Source organism: Carex rostrata, chromosome 9 (genome assembly GCF_964058835.1).
Source record: "Carex rostrata chromosome 9, lpCarRost1.2, whole genome shotgun sequence".
Classification (NCBI taxonomy): Eukaryota; Viridiplantae; Streptophyta; class Magnoliopsida; order Poales; family Cyperaceae; genus Carex; species Carex rostrata.
Window position 1 is genome coordinate 12,389,911 of NC_135926.1, and position 20,503 is coordinate 12,410,413.

Here is a 20,503-nt window from a genome sequence, read left to right on the forward strand (position 1 = left end):
AAGAAAACTGCTGTAGACTGGTAACAGAAAAAAATTTAGAAATAAAACAACAGGATGATAGAGAAATGCTGATTAATTTTTTCCCAAGGAATTGATGCAAGAATTTGGGTGCTAAATGCATAATATTTTTTTTTTTAAAGTTTGAAATGCATAATACTATAATAACAGTATTGTAAATAATTGTATGCGCTCGTCGGACAAACAAAGTACCGTCAAGCGATTAATGAGTCATAATCGGAAATAATTGGCCAGTTAGTCAAAAAAAAATCGTAATGGTTTGATCACCGTCAGCGATTAAAAGACCGATTAATCGGTCTAAACAGTCGTTTTTTACAACACTGCATAATACTATATAATTTTATTAAGAAAACTAAAGTTTATAATGTTTATCGAATTTAACGGTGAATAACATAATTTTTTCATAGTATATATTAAATTATATAATATATATCGAAATGTAAAATTATATATATATAGAGAGAGATGGGCTATGGTGCATTGCAATGCATGGAGGAGTTTGTGCATTAGACCATAAATTTAAAATTCAAAATCCAAATGGCCGATCCAAACCGTTCATCTTGTTCTCCATATTAATATGTGCTTGGAGACCAAATTTTACATTTTTCTGAATTTTTTTACTATTTATTAAATATTTTACAAAATTGTTGATCCAACGGTGGCTGCTGATTTTACTGTTTTGTTAAGCCACCGTTGGATCAACAATTTTGTAAAATACTTAATAAATAGTAAAAAAATTCATAAAAATGTAAAATTTGGTCTCCAAGCACATATTAATATGGAGAACAAGATGAACGGTTTGGATCGGTCATTTGAATTTTGAATTTTATATTTATGATCCAATGCACAAATCCCTCCATGCATTGCAATGCACCATAGCCCATCTCTCTCTCTCTCTCTATATATATATATACGGATACGGTTTGAATTTCGGAATTGGATACGGATACGGATACAGATAATTATCCGTATTCGCATAAATTATTTTTTCGGATATCCGCATAATATACTCGTGTGCTGTGTTACCGTGTTGAATAATAGTTTTATATGCTTTGATTATGACAACTGAGTTTAAAATAATCCTTTTGATACATTGAATCTGAGTTATCTGACATATAATATAAACCAATTTCACTTAAAGACAAAATGTTTGGCATTATGAATAATTCTGACAATTGAATTTATTATTAGGATAAATTATTTAAAAGTTTGGATCATTCAAAATCTAGACTAACCTTAGTTTCTTTGAACAACTCAGCTTTGACATTTTAAATTTTTTATTTCAGAAATTTGATTAATTTTGTTTTGAAGATGCTGGCAGTGATTAATGCGTTAAGACTTGAGAGAATATTTTTTTGTGTCTATTTATCTTTTGTATTAGAATATCTTTAGAGAGTATCTTTTGTGTTGGTATTTTTAATTAAAAGTATAGTTATGTTGGTGAATTTTAGTTAATTAGATATATATTTTGAATTAGAAATCCGAATTATGTCCGTATTTGTATTCGTATCTGAAATATCCGATCAGTATCTGTATCCGTTTAATATCCGATCCGTATCCGTTTAATATCCGATCCGTATCCGTATCCGGAAAAAAAAATACGGATACGGATATGGGTTGAGCACCATCCGATCCGTATCTGATCCGTTTGCACCCCTAGTTTTCACCCCTATGTTGCGGAGTTAGAATAAGAAAACTACTGTAGACCGGTAACAAAAATTGTAGAGATAAAACAACTGGAGGATGATAGGAAAATATTGATTAATATTTTTTTTTCCGAAGGATTCGATGCAATAATTTGGGTGCTAAATAAAGATGCATACTTTTTTAAAGCTTGAAATGCAAATGTAAATATTCGATGTGTCCTGTATTATCTATCTTTTTTTTTAATTTCTTGTGTATAAAACTAATATGAGTCCCACCTACTTTTATAGACAAATTTGAAGAAATAATAATTGATTTAGAATCGCTTTTGACAAATGTGGGAAATTGTGGCCTTTTCACCTAATACCGAAAGTGCGCCGGACTAGAATTGATGAGCGAATAAAGAATGCACAGCTCTCGTTTTAAATGAAAATGAAAGAGAATTAAGAGCGAAAATACAAACAAACAAAATTCTAGTTGGATTTTTTTTTTTTACCATATAATTTATTTTAGTAAATAATAAATTGTTCGTAACAAAGTATAGTAAATAACGAAAGTCTAATGTCAAAGACATATAAATTCTAGTGTAATTAAATTAATTTGATTTGACACGAGAAGTGTTGTAAAAGGTATCCGTTTAGGTCGATTAATCGGCCGATTAGTCGTTGGCGGTAATTAAACTGTTACGAATTTTCTCGATTAATCAACCGATTACTCTTAATTATTCTCAATTAATCTCTTGACAGAACCATGTCCATTCGATAACCACATACCGTTATTTACAACACTGGTTTCATCTCCCTCGGACACGAGTCCGTGTCCCCCCAAGTAGCTGAGGTACAATTTAAAAAATTGGACGGCCCAGATTAATCTCAGTTAGACGAAACTGATCAATACGTAGCCAGTTGAGATTATAGGAGGTTTGCTTTGAGATTCGTGCTACATGAAAAGAACAGTTGAGATTTATAACTTGCACCTCAGTACCTGGCGTGATACGGATTCCTCGGACACCTATCAATCTAAGACGTGGTCATGTGGAAGGTATCAATATCATTGAGCGGCTACTTGCTACATCACCATCTTGTGATTTGTCTAATTGTCTGTAACGATCGGATTGGGGACAAAATGGGGCCTAGACTAGATGCATAATTCAGCCGGCATCATATCGTGTCATTATTGTGCTGGTTTATTTAACTACCTCTCAACCTCCTTTCTCTGTAACTTACAACCCAAGTTCCAATAAACACCTCTCTAAGCTCCTATAACTATAAGCAACCTCTCTATGAGAATGCATGCATGCGCTCCTTGATTTTATAGGAACTCAATTTAATTTTATGCTTATTTAGTTCATGAGATACAATTTTGTAATTTTCATTTTAATTGTTCTTGGTTTTCTGATCTATGGATTTTAGATGCATATGTACCCCTTAAAGATAAATTTTTGCTATAACTAATTAGGGCGGGAACTCTTTGGATCTTATGGTTAAACCGAAATAGAGTATGTTTCAATGACAGTCCAGTACCATCATTAGCTTCCCTGGGATCACAAATTATTTCACTAACCTCATATTGGTGTAAAGCTAATACAGATGACTCTTATCTTAAATTAACTCTAATATTACCAATGGATGTGACTTTTTTGTCCCAAGCAGGTCCTCTTATAATTCTCTTGGAGACCGATACGTCTCAAGGGAAGACCTTCAGCTGGAATTCCGAGGAAGAACCCTTTCTTGGATTAGAGGGGTCGGATCTGTCAGCGTACCTAAGGGACAAGGCATATTTCGAAACCTTTGATGAAGAATACCTCTCAAGGGAAAACCACAATGCATCGAACTCCTCTCTTACCACTTCAAACCACTGATGCCAACATTTACTCGGATTATACTGTCCTATTGCTGTTATAATACCTTGGTTATGCACTGCTGTTAGTGTTTTGATGCTGTTAGATAGTAGACTACCCCTTGGTTTTTCTTACTACTGTTTTAGTAATACTTTGAGATATACCCTGGTGTGTTGGTCACCAGAGTATTGAACAATACTTAGCTTAATTGCAGGGTTCATTTCTCTGCTTTTGTAAGAACAATTTGTTTCTATAAGAAATAGGTGGATGTATCCACTTTTTCAAAAAAAAAAAAAATTTTAGTAATAAAAATTACGGTAGGGATGCAGATAACGCCATTTTATTTTTTAATTTCCTTATAAAATTATCCAAAAAAATAACAAAATTGTCTATAGTATAGCTATGATTTTTTTATTAAGATATATATATTTTTTTGATAAAAGTGGGCAACCCACCTGTTTCTTATTGAAACAAAGACAGTTCTTTTACAATAATCAATGGAATGACAATTCCATTCTACAAAAAGAATTTTTTTTTTATTAAGATATAAAAAAAAGTAAAAGCTTAGTCAAGCAATCAAGTAAAAACATCATGTTTAATTTTAATATTGTTACTTAGGGATGTCAATGGGTATGATACAGATAGGGTGGAAGTATTTTCATATTTATATTCACTAAGAGTTGACTTTACCATATCCTATCTTTACCCATTAAGAATTTGCTTTACCTTATCCTATTAATATCTGTTAAAATTAGCGGGTAATGAAACTGTAATGGATGAATAATAAATAATATTAATATATAATGATTTTATTATTTTTACAAATAGACCATCAAAACTCATTATGTCATACATATACAATCACAATTACTAATACAAAAATCAAAATACAAATATGTAATCAATTCTAACAAATAGTTTTTTGTAATATATATATGTCTTCTAATAAATTCAAAATTTAATCCATTAACTAAATAAAAAAAACATTCAAATTAAAAAGTAATATGTTTAACATAATATTCTTCTTACAATAAAAACATACATTTTCTCATAGATTAGTGTTAATACAGTGATATGAAAAATAAAAAATTGAATAAAAATGAATATAATATTTATATATCTATATGTAATTTATTTTATACGATTACCCGTTATACAACAGATACAAAATAACATTTATCCGTATCCATACTGTTACATAATGAAAATAATCTTTACTCGTACTCATACCCCATAAGCTAATGAAAAAAAATTATCCATATCCATCTTATCGAATATGATACGGATAGAGTAAATTGGTAAACGGGTGTCATTGACATCCCTATAACTTTTTTTTTAATAAATATCTTAAGAAAAATTTATGATACAAATTACTGCTATTGCGAGTACATGTATTTAAAAAACATACTCAAAATGGAACAGAATAATATTATGCTCAAAGGCTGAATTCACTAGTGTCCGACTGTCCGGTGGTCTCCCAGCTGCCTCACAGGTTCCTTTCTTCGTGCTTTGCGTTCGGTTGGGGCGATGCTCTGTATGATTTTCTGTGGATCTGTCTTCGTGGGATTTTATGTGCGCCTTTGACGTAACGTGTCACGTGAGCAGCTCATCTTTTGGTTGTCCTTTATCTGGTACGGAATATGGGGACCATGTGGTTTGTGCTGCTTTAAGTTTGTGTGTCCTTTTGTGTGGTTTAGTTGATTCGTTCTGCTGCTGCATACACAAAGCAAGTCACAAACCATGGATGATTTTGGAGCGGGTGCGTGGTGGGTCCGCATCCGAAGAACCCCCGCAGATGATGGGATTGAATCGGGGACACTGCGGCAGGGTCCCACATTGACCACGCTGTCGAATCGGCAATGGTGAGTTGGTGACGATACCTGTTTTGGCTCCATTTTGCGTAATGACGTAAATATTATTATAAGACATGGTGTTTATTATTGAAATGCTATACAGATTTAGATATATATTTTCATGTTTATGTTTTAACTAATATATCATTAGTTCGATGAATTGGATTGTGAAATTTTATTATGGAATGCGATATTATTCTAAATAATTTATAGTCTTTATTGTTAGTCGGAACATTAATAATTGTGTATGGATTAGCATGTGGATTGTTTGTTAATCATGTTTGATAAACATGATATTAGACAAACCCTCTATGAGATACTATATCTATTATTGTGTGTCTTTAATTTATTTTATATAATAATTTGTTGAATTCTTTGACTTGATGTCATCATTGATTTCTTCAATGAGGATTGTATACTTTGATGTTATCAAACGTTAACTCTAATCAGGTAATTATAAAGGTAGTAATTGGGTATACTATGAATCATGTGAAAAAATGTGAGTGATCAAGGTGAAATTTAAAAGTAGTAATTATAAAGGTAATAAGATGGCTACAAAAATTTAATGATCTGAAAACAACGATTTTGTAAAATACTTAATAAATAGTTAAAAAATTCAAAAACAATGTAAAATTTGATCCGCAAATACATTTTAATATATCAATCATTCCATCATGTTGAACGGTTTGGACTTTGAAAACTTTGAAAATATGGAGTATAATTCGGTGTCACTAAAAAAGAGTGTAAGTGAATCCCTCCTCTTTATATATATACCTATCAAAATATCTATTTTTAGATATTTTTCTATTGAAACTTAAAATTTATTTATTTCTCCGCTAAAACTCAATTGTATTATTTATACCCTTATTTCTTAATTTGATCACTTAATAAACTGAAGATTAATATTAATAAAAGAATTTAAAAGACTATTTTTGCCCTTCATCAAAATTATTGTCTTTCATCGGTCATGTTCGGCAAGGGTCTCTTTAAGCCTCTTTAAGATAGTTTTCTTAGCCGCTTAATCTTACTAAATATCGATTTCTTAGCAGGGGCGGAACTAGAATATTGAGATAACGGGAGCTAGGAAACAAATAGTAGTGTAATTTTATTTTATAGAGGAGGCTAAAAGTATTAATACATATAAAAATTATAAAATTCAATGGACAAAATTACAAATTTTCAATGAATGGGGGTAGCTAAGCCTCCTTTTGAAACCATTACCTTCCGCCCCTGTTTCTTAGTGCGAATTAAGACAATTTTCTTTAGTCTTCTTTTATCCGAATTTTAATCTCCTATCCCTTTCTTAAAACAGCTCCCTTCTTTTTTGTTAGTTTACTTTAGCTATCTTAATACATTCTCTCTTCCTTATCGCGAATTAATATTTAATATTTAGCTATCTTAATACATTCTCTCTTCCTTATCGCGAATTAATATTTAATATTTAGCTATCTTAATACATTCTCTCTTCCTTATCGCGAATTAATATTTAATATTCCATGGGTTGCTTCTCTCCCACTCCATTATTTTTCCCGCTGAACCTTTCCCTAGACAACTACCCCTTCCCCTCGGTGCTGACATTAGCAAAGAGCGCTGACATGAACACTGAGAGTGAGAGGGCAACACCGCGTGCATTTGAGCCATCGTCAGGGCCAGAGAAGATCTGGACTGGAGCGACTGGAAAAGAATAGAGAGCGACCATGGGAGATCTGTTAAGACAGATCAGCTATAGATGTTAGCTGAGGTGTCCCGTCGCCATTGAATTTGGAAGATTTACTAAACATTTCTTATTTTTCTTCTTGCGTTAGAATTGTGTATAAATAGGGATTAAGTCTGCGGAGTCTTATCAAGTGATTGTATGAGTTCTACCTAAATTTGGCATTTTGAATCGATTTGAATCGTTTCGCTACTAGATATAGCAAACAAAACATTATAAAAATCATTGTAATATCACATAATATCATCTGGTCTGGCGTTCAGGTGCACCCAATTTGAGATTAAATTATTCACATTTGAGATTGCAAACATTAAATACTGGGAATAAATTACTCACAATTTACTGTATTTATACTGGTACATACCTTTTAGGACACTAGTTCACAATTTTAATGTACCAGGTACAATTTACTTTTAAAACTCAGAAAATATAACTCATTTAGGATACTGGTATACACCCTTTTCGATGGTCAGGTATGGGTATCTAATAGTCTTCCTTGTGTATAGATTGTGTGCCACAATTTTTGGAGCATAGAATTGAATATGAATCTCAGTGACATTTGATGCGCCTCTGTCTGTCAAAGAAATATGTATATCTTTGAACTGTCAAGATGAAAGTACCTTGAACCATCAACTATTGCATCTTTTCTCTTTCTCGCTGGCTTCAATTACTTACGGGTTGTTCCGTCTTTGTTGCTCAAGAAATTAGAATTCTGATTATGATAAGAACTGATAATCAACGAAGAAAATGTATCACTATTGTTTGAATCTTCTTCCATGACATACAATTTTTGTGAGAGAGAAGAAAGAAAAGGGCTGAGATGACAAAAAACAAGCGACATGCACAACAACAAACAAAACAACTCGGAGTTGTGGCAATAAGGAAAAAAAGTTGGATTTAGGAAATAAGGAGAAAAAAAAATCATGGGGATATAAATAAGTGCATACCGTAGATGAATTCTTTGTTGTTGAATTTAAAAAAAGAAAGAAAAAGTTCATACTGTTGTTGAAATTACAGTTTTCTATTCGATTTTCATATAGAAGATACAAATTTCTGATCGATATTGGTTTATGAGCTTGTATTGTATCTGCTATTGTACACTGTACTGTCATCACTGTCGCATATTTATTCATGGGGGCATCACTTGTGGCGCCACAAGATTCAACAGCAGGAAAGCATCCCAATCTTCTCAGGCCTGTTCACCGGAGTATAAGGGAAAGGCAATAGGAATGGGCTGCTAAAATATTGAACTGATTTTTACTGTTTACGTGGGAAAAAAAAAATTCAGGACCTGTTCGGCGTCCCTATTGGGAATAGGAACTGAAAATTATTGTTCACGTGGGAAAAAAAAAATTTAGTCTGAGTGAAAATTTTTTTTTCCACGTGAACAGTAACACGCCGAACAGGGACTCGGCCAATTTTTTTTCCCACGTGAACAGTAAAAATTGATCTACCGCTGAACAGGCCCTTAATCTATACAATGTCTATATTTGAGTGTTCGGTTGGTTATGGAATGCTAAAATGAGTGTTCGGTTGTATCATGGGATTAGTTGTGAAAAATCTTATTTTTCTTTCTAAATGATATTATATAATTATTTTATTAATATAATTATTAATAATGCAATTGAATAAAATAAATTAAACAATAACATCATATTAATTATTATTTATTATTTAAAAAATATAATATTTTTATAATATAAAATAAGAAAATATTTATAAGCAAATAAAAAATAAGATACTCATAAGTTTTCAATAATATTTTTTTTTCATGCTACGGACAAGCTAAGCATCTAAAATTCAAACTATTAGGCCGTGTTCGGATGCTGTGGGAACCGAAGGAATTCAAGACCAACGGAATTTATTCCTTTTAGCCGTTCGGATGTCCATTATTTTCCCATTTCATTTCCATGCTTTCTTCCCAACATCTAATCAGATAACGTAAAATTGTGGGAAAAAAAAAATTGCCTCCGATTGAATTTTTATTTTCCCAACTGATCATGCGCAGCTCTCTCCTCTCTATTTATTTATTTATTAAAACTATTTATTTGATTATATTATTTTAATCTAATTAATAAATGAAGTTATGTTATAAAATAATAATTTTTGTAATTATATATTTTAAATGTTTGTTTGTTTATAAATATTTATTTTTTGTAAATATTTTTAATTGTTATTTTATTATTTTTTTAATTTATTTATAAATATTTTCTTATTTTATTTGTACCATTTTAGTAATATTTTTATTAGAAATGGTTCATCTTTTTAATATTATTATTTAATCAAATTTATTTAATTTCATTAATATAAATAAAAAAATTACCAAATGTTACAATTTAAAACCCATTAAAATATTAAAATTACAATATATTATTGGTATAAATAAATAGATGGTGTCACGACAGTTTTTTTTTTCATTGTAATTTTATATATAATTACTTTTTAATATTAAGCTAATTTTAACTTAATTGGTTAAAATCAATACAAACAATAATTAAATAAAAAATCATTTATAACTAAATTAAACTAAAACAAATAAATATACATATTTTAAAATAAATAAAGATTTCCCACAATTAATCCCATGATACAAACGAACACTCATTTTCTCATATTCCCATAATTAATCATGTGCATTCCGTATCCGTGGGTTCCCACTTTTTCAAAAGTGAATTTCTATTCCCATTCCCATTCTCATTCTGTAATCCCGTGACATCCGAACACGCCCTTAGCTAAATTTAGTTTGATACTAACGGAATTTCCTATGCGTACAGTGCAATTAGAAGGAAAATGAGAATATTTTTGGGATTTAAAATGGGATAAAACTAAGCTGGTGAACAGCAGTGGGGGACAAATCACCATATTTTTCCCACAGAATCCTAAACAGCATAGTGAACAGCAGAGAAGAATTGAGGAAAGGGGCAGTGCGAAAAAGAACAATGAGGGGAAAAGTACAGTCATAGTGACTCCTTCCCGGCCTTTATCTCTATTGAACAACTGCTGATGTGGAGATGTCAAAACATGGTACTTTTGTAGAGACCGCATCTACAAAGACAAATCACCAGCATCTGGTCGTGAGGTATCAACTATTCCAGACATTCCACGCAGGAAGGAAGGGTACTTAACTTGAGACTTCTGCTCGGCTAGCTGTGAGCTAAATTCCTTCTGAAGATGGAGATAATACTGTCAAAATGCAGTGGAGATTATGGGAGTTGGGCAACAATACCTCATATCTTATGTCTTAAGACCAACTTGGTTCATGGCCTCTTCGGCTATTACATTTTCACAACTGCTCGAATCAATGACATATCGGCAAATCTTATGGTGCATGTAGACTAAAAGATGTTGTTGCGTAACCAGGACTAGCCTTCAGTATCCCAGGGCGAATAACACGCACGTCGAACTACCAATAGCGGACCTACATCGCTAGTCAGCTCAACATTTTCCTCTTCGTTGATCTGAGGCTTCCCGTCACAAATAAGGGATAAGGGCAAAGTACAGTATCGGATACAGGTATTGCATCAGTATCTATGCAACACATAGTATGTCTTGCATGAAATTACAGTTTTCTATTCGATTTTATACAGAAGATACAAATTTCTGATAGATATTGGTTTATGAGCCTGTATTGTATCTGCTATTGTACACTGTACTATCATCACTGTCGCATATTTATTCATGGGGCATCAGTTGTGCCACAAGATTCAACAGCAGAAAGCATCCCAATCTTCTCATAAAGAGACACATTTAATCTATACAATGTCTACATTTGGTCTACATGCAATCTATAATTAATGTACACAACATCTATATTTGGTATGCACTTGAATTGTATAATTTTATTTGGATATAAAATGAAAGTTGAAGATTTTAACTTCACTAATAGGAAGCCCTGCAAGGCGCAAATATCCGATTACAGCCTATTCGGCCAATGCTACCAAGCCACAGTCAAATATTAAAATGAAGGGAACGAACTATGTAGACAATGCTTGCTGTTAGATTGAGGCAGGATGTTTGACATAAAGTTCAAAACTTGACTGAATTTCCAGAAAATGAAGAGGCTACATAGCATCTGGAAAATGTGCTTAGCAACAACTACCATTTGCCTTGTATGTGCCTAATATTGGCTTTGCTCAATATGTATGTTGGGACTTGGGACTTCAAATATAGGTTTGAGTTTAGAGTTTAAACCTTCTCAATTCCAAAAAAATTGATTTTCAAATATAAAATTCTTCCTCGAGGTGTAGAGTGCATATGTATTAAGTAGTAACCAAAGATTTTACCCAGCTTTTTCTCATAAAGCATTTGATACTATTTTGCAAACCACTGTAAATAATTACATGGTATTAAAAGCGAAGAGACCAAACTTAGTCTCTTGCCTTGTTCCTACCATTAACCCTTACAAATTCTCAAATCAATGTGGAAGCTTAATAACAGAACCAACATACTAGAAACGAGAAATAAAAATATATGTGGAAGCTTAATAACAGAACCAATGTAGGCTAACAAAAGAACGGGGAGGTGAAGATAGAAAAATACAAATAAAAAGAAGAGGTTGCAACAAATTAAGAAAATGTACATTATCATAGGACCATGGTACTTTGTGGATGAAGTCACTAAATGGAGCTTGGCTCGGCAGGTGTCTCCTGTGGACTAGGTGTATCCAGCAAATTGAGATCGCCAACTCCAACAGGTGGGCCTATGCTACATCTGTCTGTGTTGTGTGTTGCTATGGCATCCTTTATTTTTTGAAACTGTGAATACAAATGTTCAGTCCAAAAGTACACCAAAAATGGGGTAAAGGAAACAAATTGTAATCTATATTTTGTTGGGGCACCGGGCATGGTTCACATTTCTTGTTGGCAGGGGTTAACAATATCTGTACCATTTTTCATGGTTACCAGAAAAAACCTACAACAAAAATTAACTAGATAGCTAACCTTAGCTAAGGAACAAGAGAAAGCTTCAAGCTGGCCATCAGCACCACGGTAAAAATGAAAATAAGGAAGCACCCTGACATTCAATCTCTTGCACATTGGTTTATTTTCATCAAAGTTGACTTTTAGAAATAAGATTTCTGGGTGTTCTTGAGCTGTCCTGCATAGCTGAAATTAATTCAAAGAAATACCGTCATAAATCCAATTGAGAAAATAAAAAAAAAATGCATTTAGGTGCAAAATCACAAATGACTTTTCATAGGTGAGCTAGATGGACAGAAGCAAGCTGTAACAGTTTACCAATAAACACCCATAAGTAAGTTCAACCGATACAGAATACAGACAGTGGAAACCACTTCCAATAGGAACACTGTTATGCAAATCTAAAACTACCAACTCTGCAATTAAGCTCCAATTTGATCAAATCTAAAACTACTTAGTTGCTGTCCTCAATTTACTGAAGTCGACAAATAAAACAAGCAAGCAGTGATACAGCCTAATTGCACTACAAGCATAAAGATATGTGCTGACCAATTACATTATACATACTATAAAGAAATTGCAAACACACTTGACTGAAACAATGCACAAATCCAAAATCACAACAGAATAGATCAGTTTGCAAAAAAAAGAAAAAAAAAAAATCAGAGAGAAATCAAAGGTAGTTTAGATAATCAAAGGGTTATGTGGTTACATTGGGGTTACATTGTTATTACACAACTGAGGGCTCAATCTGGCTAAAATAGGCATGAGTAGATAACAAAACATTGAAATCATAGAGACCAAACTTTCAGGTACCCTTCAAACATTGAACCCATGAGTAACAAAATTCAGTACATAGTTTATTTGCAAGTATTTGATAAAAAAAAAAATCACCTTAGGAAATAGTGCACGGCAAGAAGCACACCAGGTGCCATAAAATTCAACTATAACGAGTCTTTCGCCGGCATCTTTGAGTGCATCCAAGAATTCTTGGGTCGAATGAACGTCTACCATGTTGGGGCCCGCATTTCTCTCCCACCACTTCAGCTCCCTGTTTTGGCTCTCTGTTGTCACTTCTTGTGCATGTGCCTGATACAGACAATATCATCAAAGCTTTTTCCAAATTTTTTTCTTTTCTAGTTACAAGTTTCCATATGATTTCTCTGGAATAAAGGGGAATGTTAAATTTGAGAACCTTTGAGCTCATAAATCCAGAGAGATTAAGAGCAAAGGTGTACCAAATTTTAATCCTTAATGACAAATTAAACTTATTTTGTCACATAAACCCTAGTTCTTCATTCTCCTATTCTCCTATCCTCACAAATTGTAAACCAGTGTACATCTTTTCATTCACAATTTTCCTTTCCCCTCTATATAATACCCCGAAAGCATGAATTAAGCAGCTTTTCTTACCTTGAGATGAGTGAATCGATTGTGTTGATGTGGTAAAGAACTGAAAGAGACACCTAGCCTCCTCGGGTTACCAGAAACCCTCGAAGAAGAAGGGTTGATAAGAAACGGGGAAAGAAGAGCAGTAGTAGAACAAGGAGAGCTAATCTGAGTCCGAAGAAGCGAATCAGCCATGAATCAATCAATCAACAAATCAATTAAGTAAAATTTGAAACCACGCCAAATTCGCTGTTCACTTGTCTCCGCTGCGGAACTAGAACCATTAAATAGGTTGCGAGAGAAGAGAAAGGAGAGAGACGGGAACACGGGAAAGAAAGGCCGCTGAATTTTCGCTTCGTATATTCAGCGCTCGTTGCGAGTCGAGAGGGTTTGTGTGGCGTGGCGGGTCTGAAGGGGGGAGGATGGATTTGGTGATTCTAACGGCGTTCTAACGGCAATATGGAATCTCCCTTAATCAGGGAAAGCACATGAGGAAAGTATGTGGCTGTGCGCTGTGGTGTGGCGGAGATGAAGCCAACATGGATATTTTTGGGCCATCTATTTACGATCTCACCGTGTGAATAGTGTGGGAAAAATGACACGGCGAACCCAGTTTCGTTATGAAACGGTACAAATGTACAGTTATGGTATGGAACAACAACACAGTATGTGTATCGGTTACGTATCATGATTTGTGTGTTCCATGTCGTGATTATTTATGTGTCTTAATTATCTTTTGAAAATTTGACACAGTACGACACGTCACGCGAAAAATATAGTCACGGCATGACACGTGATCACGCAAGTCACGTGTAATTAGGACCGTTAGATCTTGATTAAATGGTAAATTTTAAATAAATTAATATAAATTATGATTAAATGGTTATGCAAATCACATTTGATCACGGTAAGTTTAGATATGACGTGACTATTCGAGTACCCTGATTATTCTTTAATATTTTAGTCACATTACAATACGACACTTGAAAAATTAACTTGATCATAACGCAGTATGGCACGAGACCAAAAGTTACACTCTGCGTGTGAACTGTGAACTTTTCGGTGGGACCGAGGAGGATTCAATGTGCGTTTTTTTCCTTGTATTTTATATTTCTTTTCTAACAAGTCAGTTGACCAAATTTGCGGTTTTTCACAAGCAAGTTGAATTGGGGTAATGTACGACTTCAATTTATCGATTGTTTTGGGTCGTTAACGTACCCATTGGTTTAAAAAAAATAAAAAAATAATAATAATATATAATAGTCGGTCCACAATGCAGAATAGTGTTTTGATCTGTTTCCGAGAAGAGAATTCAGTTTTGATTTAGAAAATGGAAATTTGATTTTGAGGACACGGTTCATTAGAAAAATCTCATGGAATGCGTTGGATTTTGAGAAAAAGTTCCTTCATTGTTGCTTCAAAATATAACTATTTACATTGACTTGTTAATAATTATTTTAAAAATAAGATTTCTTAACCGCATATTCTGTATTTTTTTATTAAATAAGATTTAGATGCTTAGACAACAGAGCGATGCATTGAGCACTTAATCATTGTTTAATTTTACGGATAAAATTATTTGATATCTTTGATCTAGGGAAATATTTTAGTATACTCATATTAACTTTTGAAATAGTCAATTTTTCCATCAAAATATCATAATATCCAATACTCCACAAAATCTCTACAAATATTTAACATTATTTATTTTATCCTCTTTTAATTATTTAATATTTTATTTAATTATGTTAAAAATTGTATTGATCAACATAAACCCTTGATTTGAAATGGAGATGTTTTGGATTCAAATTTCACTAACTATAAATTAATAATTATGCATTTTAAGTTTCAGCCCTCTCTAACTAAATTTTCGAGTCCCGTCTGCTAATATAAATTCCTATAAATTTGTCTGAAAACAACTTAAATAAGACCACCTTTGTTCCGAGTGAAAAAACTTAATTTCGGTGATCGTCAATAACGGTATGAGTATTCAATTATAGCTCATTTCTAGCAATAATGAAAAATAATAATTAATCTAAATTTTGGGTACATGAATCTTCTAATATAATATAACATTATTAATTTTCAGAATTCAGAAGCCTTGCAGCACTGCACATAATATAGCATTATTAATATAAGAAAGCCATTTATTCAATATTCTTATGCTAGCACCTTTGATTTCTTTGTTATTCTGGAGCTTCAAATATAATATTCACCGTTGAAAATTAGTTTGCTGACAACGACTGATTGAAGTTGCTTTGTATAAAAGGAAGCGAAATTTTTTTACTTTACAGTATTACTACCATCATTTTATTCATTAAATAGATTTTAACAAATTAATATTTTGATCAAATAATATATCACACAACTTACCATCATCTCATACTTCTTTTAACTTGAGTTAATTAACAACATCATGTTATATACGCATATCATGACACTTTAATTGATATATTGAACACAAATATTAATAACGGTTGAAGTCTCTTAATTTTTTAATATCTGACTCCACCGTTCTAATTTTTGGCACAAAAAAGTTTTGCACATAAAATTAATGTTTTCTGTCTTTTAGTTAATAAATATTCTTAAAAAAAAAAGTTGGGAGTTGCAGAGCTGATCTGCGGATTCCAGTTTGAGACTGCAGATTGTTTATGCGAATCCCATTGATTGAGGTCAGTGGACAAATCTGCAGTTTAGGTATTCATGAAATTCTCTCAAAATAAGAGCCGAGATTTTTATTTTTACCCAAAAAATAAATAATTTTATTATAAATAACCACATTTTTCGAAAAATTTTATTTCTACCCAAACCCCATATATTCTGTGTGGCCCGAATTAAAAATTCGGACCGCATAGAATATTTGCGGTCCGAATTTTTTTTTTTTTTTTTTCAAATGGCCTAGGCAATTTTTGAGTGATAATATCTCACAATCTGTTTAGAGATTTTGGATAAAACTTCACAGTCTTGTTCTACGATGTCAAGACAACATATCGGTCAATTTTCATGAATTTTGAATATGTTTTCCTATGTTAATCAGAGATGCAAAGTTGGACTCAGAAGCACTCCTTTAGCAGTTCGGGCAATTTTTGAGTGATGATATTTCACGATCTGTTTAGATATTTTTAATAAAACTTCACAGACTTGTTCTACGATATCAAGACTATATGTCGGTCAATTTTCATAAATTTTGAAGATGTTTTCCTATGTTAAACAGAGATGCAAATTTGGACTCAGATGCACTCCTTTAGCAGTTCGGGCAATTTTTGAGAGATGATATCTCACGATTTGTTTAGAGATTTTTAATAAAACTTCACAGACTTGTTCTACGATGTTAAGAATACATGTCGGTCAATTTTCATGAATTTTGAAGATGTTTTCCTATGTTAACCAGAGATGCAAATTTGGACTCAAAAGCACTCCTTTAGCAGTTCGGGCAATTTTTGAGAGATGATATCCCACGATCTGTTTAGAGATTTTAAATAAAACTTTACAGTCTTGTTCTACGATGTTAAGACTACATGTCGGTCAATTTTCATGAATTTTGAAGATGTTTTCCTATGTTAACCAGAGATGCAAATTTGGACTCAGAAGCACTTCTTTAACAGTTCGTGCAATTTTTCTCGCGATCTATTTAGAGATTTTAAATAAAACTTCACAGTCTTGTTCTACGATGTCAAGACTAGATGTCGGTCAATTTTCATGAATTTTGAATATGTTTTCTTATGTTAACCAGAGATGCAAATTTGGACTCAGAAGCACTCCTTTAGCAGTTCGGGCAATTTTTGAATGCTTCTGAGTCCAACTTTGCATCTCTGGTTAACATAGGAAAACATCTTCAAAATTCATGAAAATTGACTGATATGTAGTCTTGATATCGTAGAACAAGGCTGTAAAATTTTATTTAAAATCTCTAAACAGATCGTGAGATATCATCTCTCAAAAATTACCCGAACTACTAAATGAGTGATTCTGAGTCCAACTTTGCATCTCTGGTTAACATAGGAAAACATATTCAAAATTCATGAAAATTAACCGACATGTAGTCTTGACATTGTAGAACAAGACTGTGAAGTTTCATCCAAAATCTCTAAACAGATCGTGAGATATTATCACTCAAAAATTGCCTAGGCCATTTGAAAAAAGCAAAAAAAAAAAAAAAAAAATTGGACCGCAAATATTCTATGCGGTCCGAATTTTTAAATCCAAAAAAAAAAAATTTCGGGCCGCATATATTCTATACGGTTCAAATTTTTAATTCGGGCCGCACAGAATATATGCGGTTTGGATAGAAATAATTTTTTTTGAAAAACGTGGTTATTTATAATAAAATTATTTATTTTTTGAGTAAAAATAAAAATCTCGGAAATAAGAGTGTTTTGATTTTTTTTTTAATGCTATGAATAAAAATTTCGGTCGGATTATATTGACTTGAAAATTCAGTCATTTTTGGGCCGTCTGAATGTATGGTGGGACCCAGGAGGATTTCCTTTTCACTTTTGCTTCTTTTTCAAGTCGGTATTAAATTCAATTCGCAGTCGCTTTTGCCTTTTGGGCCGTTGATATACGAATCGAGAAAATTTTGATTTGAACAACGGTGTTTTGATCTCTGTAGGAGAAGATAAATCAATTTTGATTTGAAAGAAAGAACATTTCGTTGGATTTTTTTTAGGAAACTTCATTAGAAAAATATGTGTGCATGCAATGGAAAAATATGACTTCGTGGACTGTCAATGTTTACTTTTCATTTTATATATGGAAAGAGATTACTTGATAATAAATAATTTATTTTGACTAGTTTGATCTAATTTTTAATTCAATTGAAATAAAATTAAAAAATATGTGTACCTTAATTAACAAGAAATATGCTTCAAATTTCATTTTTTTTGTAGGTATAATATGTGTACCTTACTACCTTATATATATTGCCTACAATACTAATTTTAAATTGGAGTATTATATTTTATAATTATCAAATTTGTCAAAATAAATTAATTGTCTTTTTTTGAAAATCTTCGTAGAAGCTGCAAAGTCGTGAGGAGAAATCGAACTCTCGACCTTTGAGTAATCAACAGTTCTAGAACTTTTTTCCTAACCAACTGTGCTTAGGGGTGTTCATTGATTCGGTTCGATTGAAACCGAACCAAACTAGGCAAACCGAAGTTATAATTCGGTTTTAAAAATAGAACCGAACCGAACCGAATTAGCATTGCAACTAAACCGAACCAAAGTTTTATTTCGGTTTGTTCGGTTCAAACCAAAATATATTAATTTGTTTATTTAAAACAATTGATTTATAATCAATCGAAGTATATTAAGAAATAAATCGAAATATTTAAAGCAATTGATTAAGAAATTAACCGGAGTATTGAGAAATAAACCGAGACGATCCGGATCAAATTTATAATATATAAAAGTTCGATCGGTTTGGTTATTTCGGTTTTGAAATTTTTCAAACCGAACCGAACTGAAGTTATAATTCGGTTTAAAAAAAAAACCAAACCGAACCATTAAATAAAAAAAAACCGAACCATTTATTCCCGAAATAAATTAATTCTCAAGTGACCTATCTTCTTATATGTTGCACGAGATCTGTTTAACCCAAGAGCCCTACATTGATACTTTATAAAGCTTTGGAAAGGAAATTTTGAGAAATATAACTCAACAATTTTCGTTTAACAAAAGACACAGCCTTTAATTTAGTAGCAGAGGGTAAGTGTCAGAAGTCGTTTGAAATTCAGATGAATATTGTTTATAAATATTAAAAGAAATTTAATAAATCAGACCTTCATCTCTATATTCAGGACGAATTCAAGATTTTGGTCAGAGATAGGCATAAATAATTGACACTAGTGCAATCTTTTTTCCTGACGAATAAGAGCGAAGTAGCTAAGAAGAATCTCTCCTCTATATTATGCATCTTAAATTAAATTGGATGACAGAAAATCGTGCGGCTGGAATTTATCCAACAGAATTCGGATTTGAATCTGAGTCATCTAAACAAATAATCTGCCTTCTTTTGATTAAATACACCCCTTATCTGTGTAGAAGTTCAAATTTAATAAAAATTATACCCGTCACACGTATTGTCATGCGTATTGTCACATAGATCCGAAATTTTTTGTCGCTGATCCGTAAAAAAAAATATCCCGAGCCGTCCCCTCCCCGACCCTTTCTTCCCAAAGAAAAAAAACCTAATCGGAGTCCCTTTCTTAACTATCAAAGGCGAGAGAAGAGTGCTGCAGCCAGAAGACCCATAAACGATTCCCTTTTAATGGTAATTGTTCGATAAAAATTTAGGTTTTGTTGCTCATGGCTTTAGCATTAAATATGCCGATATCTCAATCCACTGCTGAAGGAGTATTTAACACCCTATCAGAAGGGCTGCGATCACGGCAGCAGAGTGTCACCAAAATTACTGAAATGTTCCATGTAAGTTTTGTCATGAGTAATTTTCAATTTTTCATTTTACCATGCAAAAACACTCCTTGATTTTCAGTATTTGCGATCCACAGAGAAACCACCGACCTTAAGAAATTATCAAACGGAATTATTCCATTCAAGTACAGGATTGCTTTATATTGAATTTTGTATATGGGAATGGTGGTAGTTCTTTATTGCTTTATACCAAGTTTTTTCAATTCCTGATGTTAGATTTAGGGTTTTCATGCAAATAGTACAAATTGATTGTCCTTTTTTGCAAAAGATAGAAGAAAAAATTTATTTACTCCAAATCATTTTTGGTGTATCTGTTTCAGGTGGCAAACCTATTTCACGATGATGTACTGGATGACGCTGATAAAAGACGTGGTGTTGAATCATTGAATTTTATCATGGGGAACAAGGTATTTACCTCTGATTTTTTCCATCAGTAGCATTAAAAAAAAATAAAAGAGAATTCCATCCATTAATCTCATCAAATTTAGATTTTATACCAGGACCACTGAATTATTCAGTTCTTGAAACTGAGTTATGAAAGGGTAGGTATTTGTTGAAATGATAACACAGATTTCAACAGCTGAATAATTCAGCGGTCCTGGTACAAATAAGTACAGTATGATATTGTATCCCAATGCTCGTGGCGCCAAAAAAGAAATTTCATTTTTTTTTGTAGGTATAATATGTGTAC

General features: G+C 32.4%; 1 protein-coding gene across 1 annotated transcript; it reads right to left on the minus strand.

Moving 5' to 3' along the window:
- Window positions 1-11,357: 11,357 nt before the first annotated feature.
- LOC144559788 (thioredoxin-like 2, chloroplastic) lies at window positions 11,358-13,758 on the minus strand. Its single transcript, XM_078308912.1, has 4 exons — window positions 13,402-13,758; window positions 12,883-13,077; window positions 12,010-12,174; window positions 11,358-11,823 (listed from the first exon to the last, which is right to left on the minus strand). Exons 1-4 carry the CDS (start codon window positions 13,570-13,572, stop codon window positions 11,686-11,688), a joined length of 669 nt encoding a protein of 222 aa, XP_078165038.1. The 5' UTR covers window positions 13,573-13,758; the 3' UTR covers window positions 11,358-11,685.
- Between the last annotated feature and the right edge of the window lie 6,745 nt (window positions 13,759-20,503).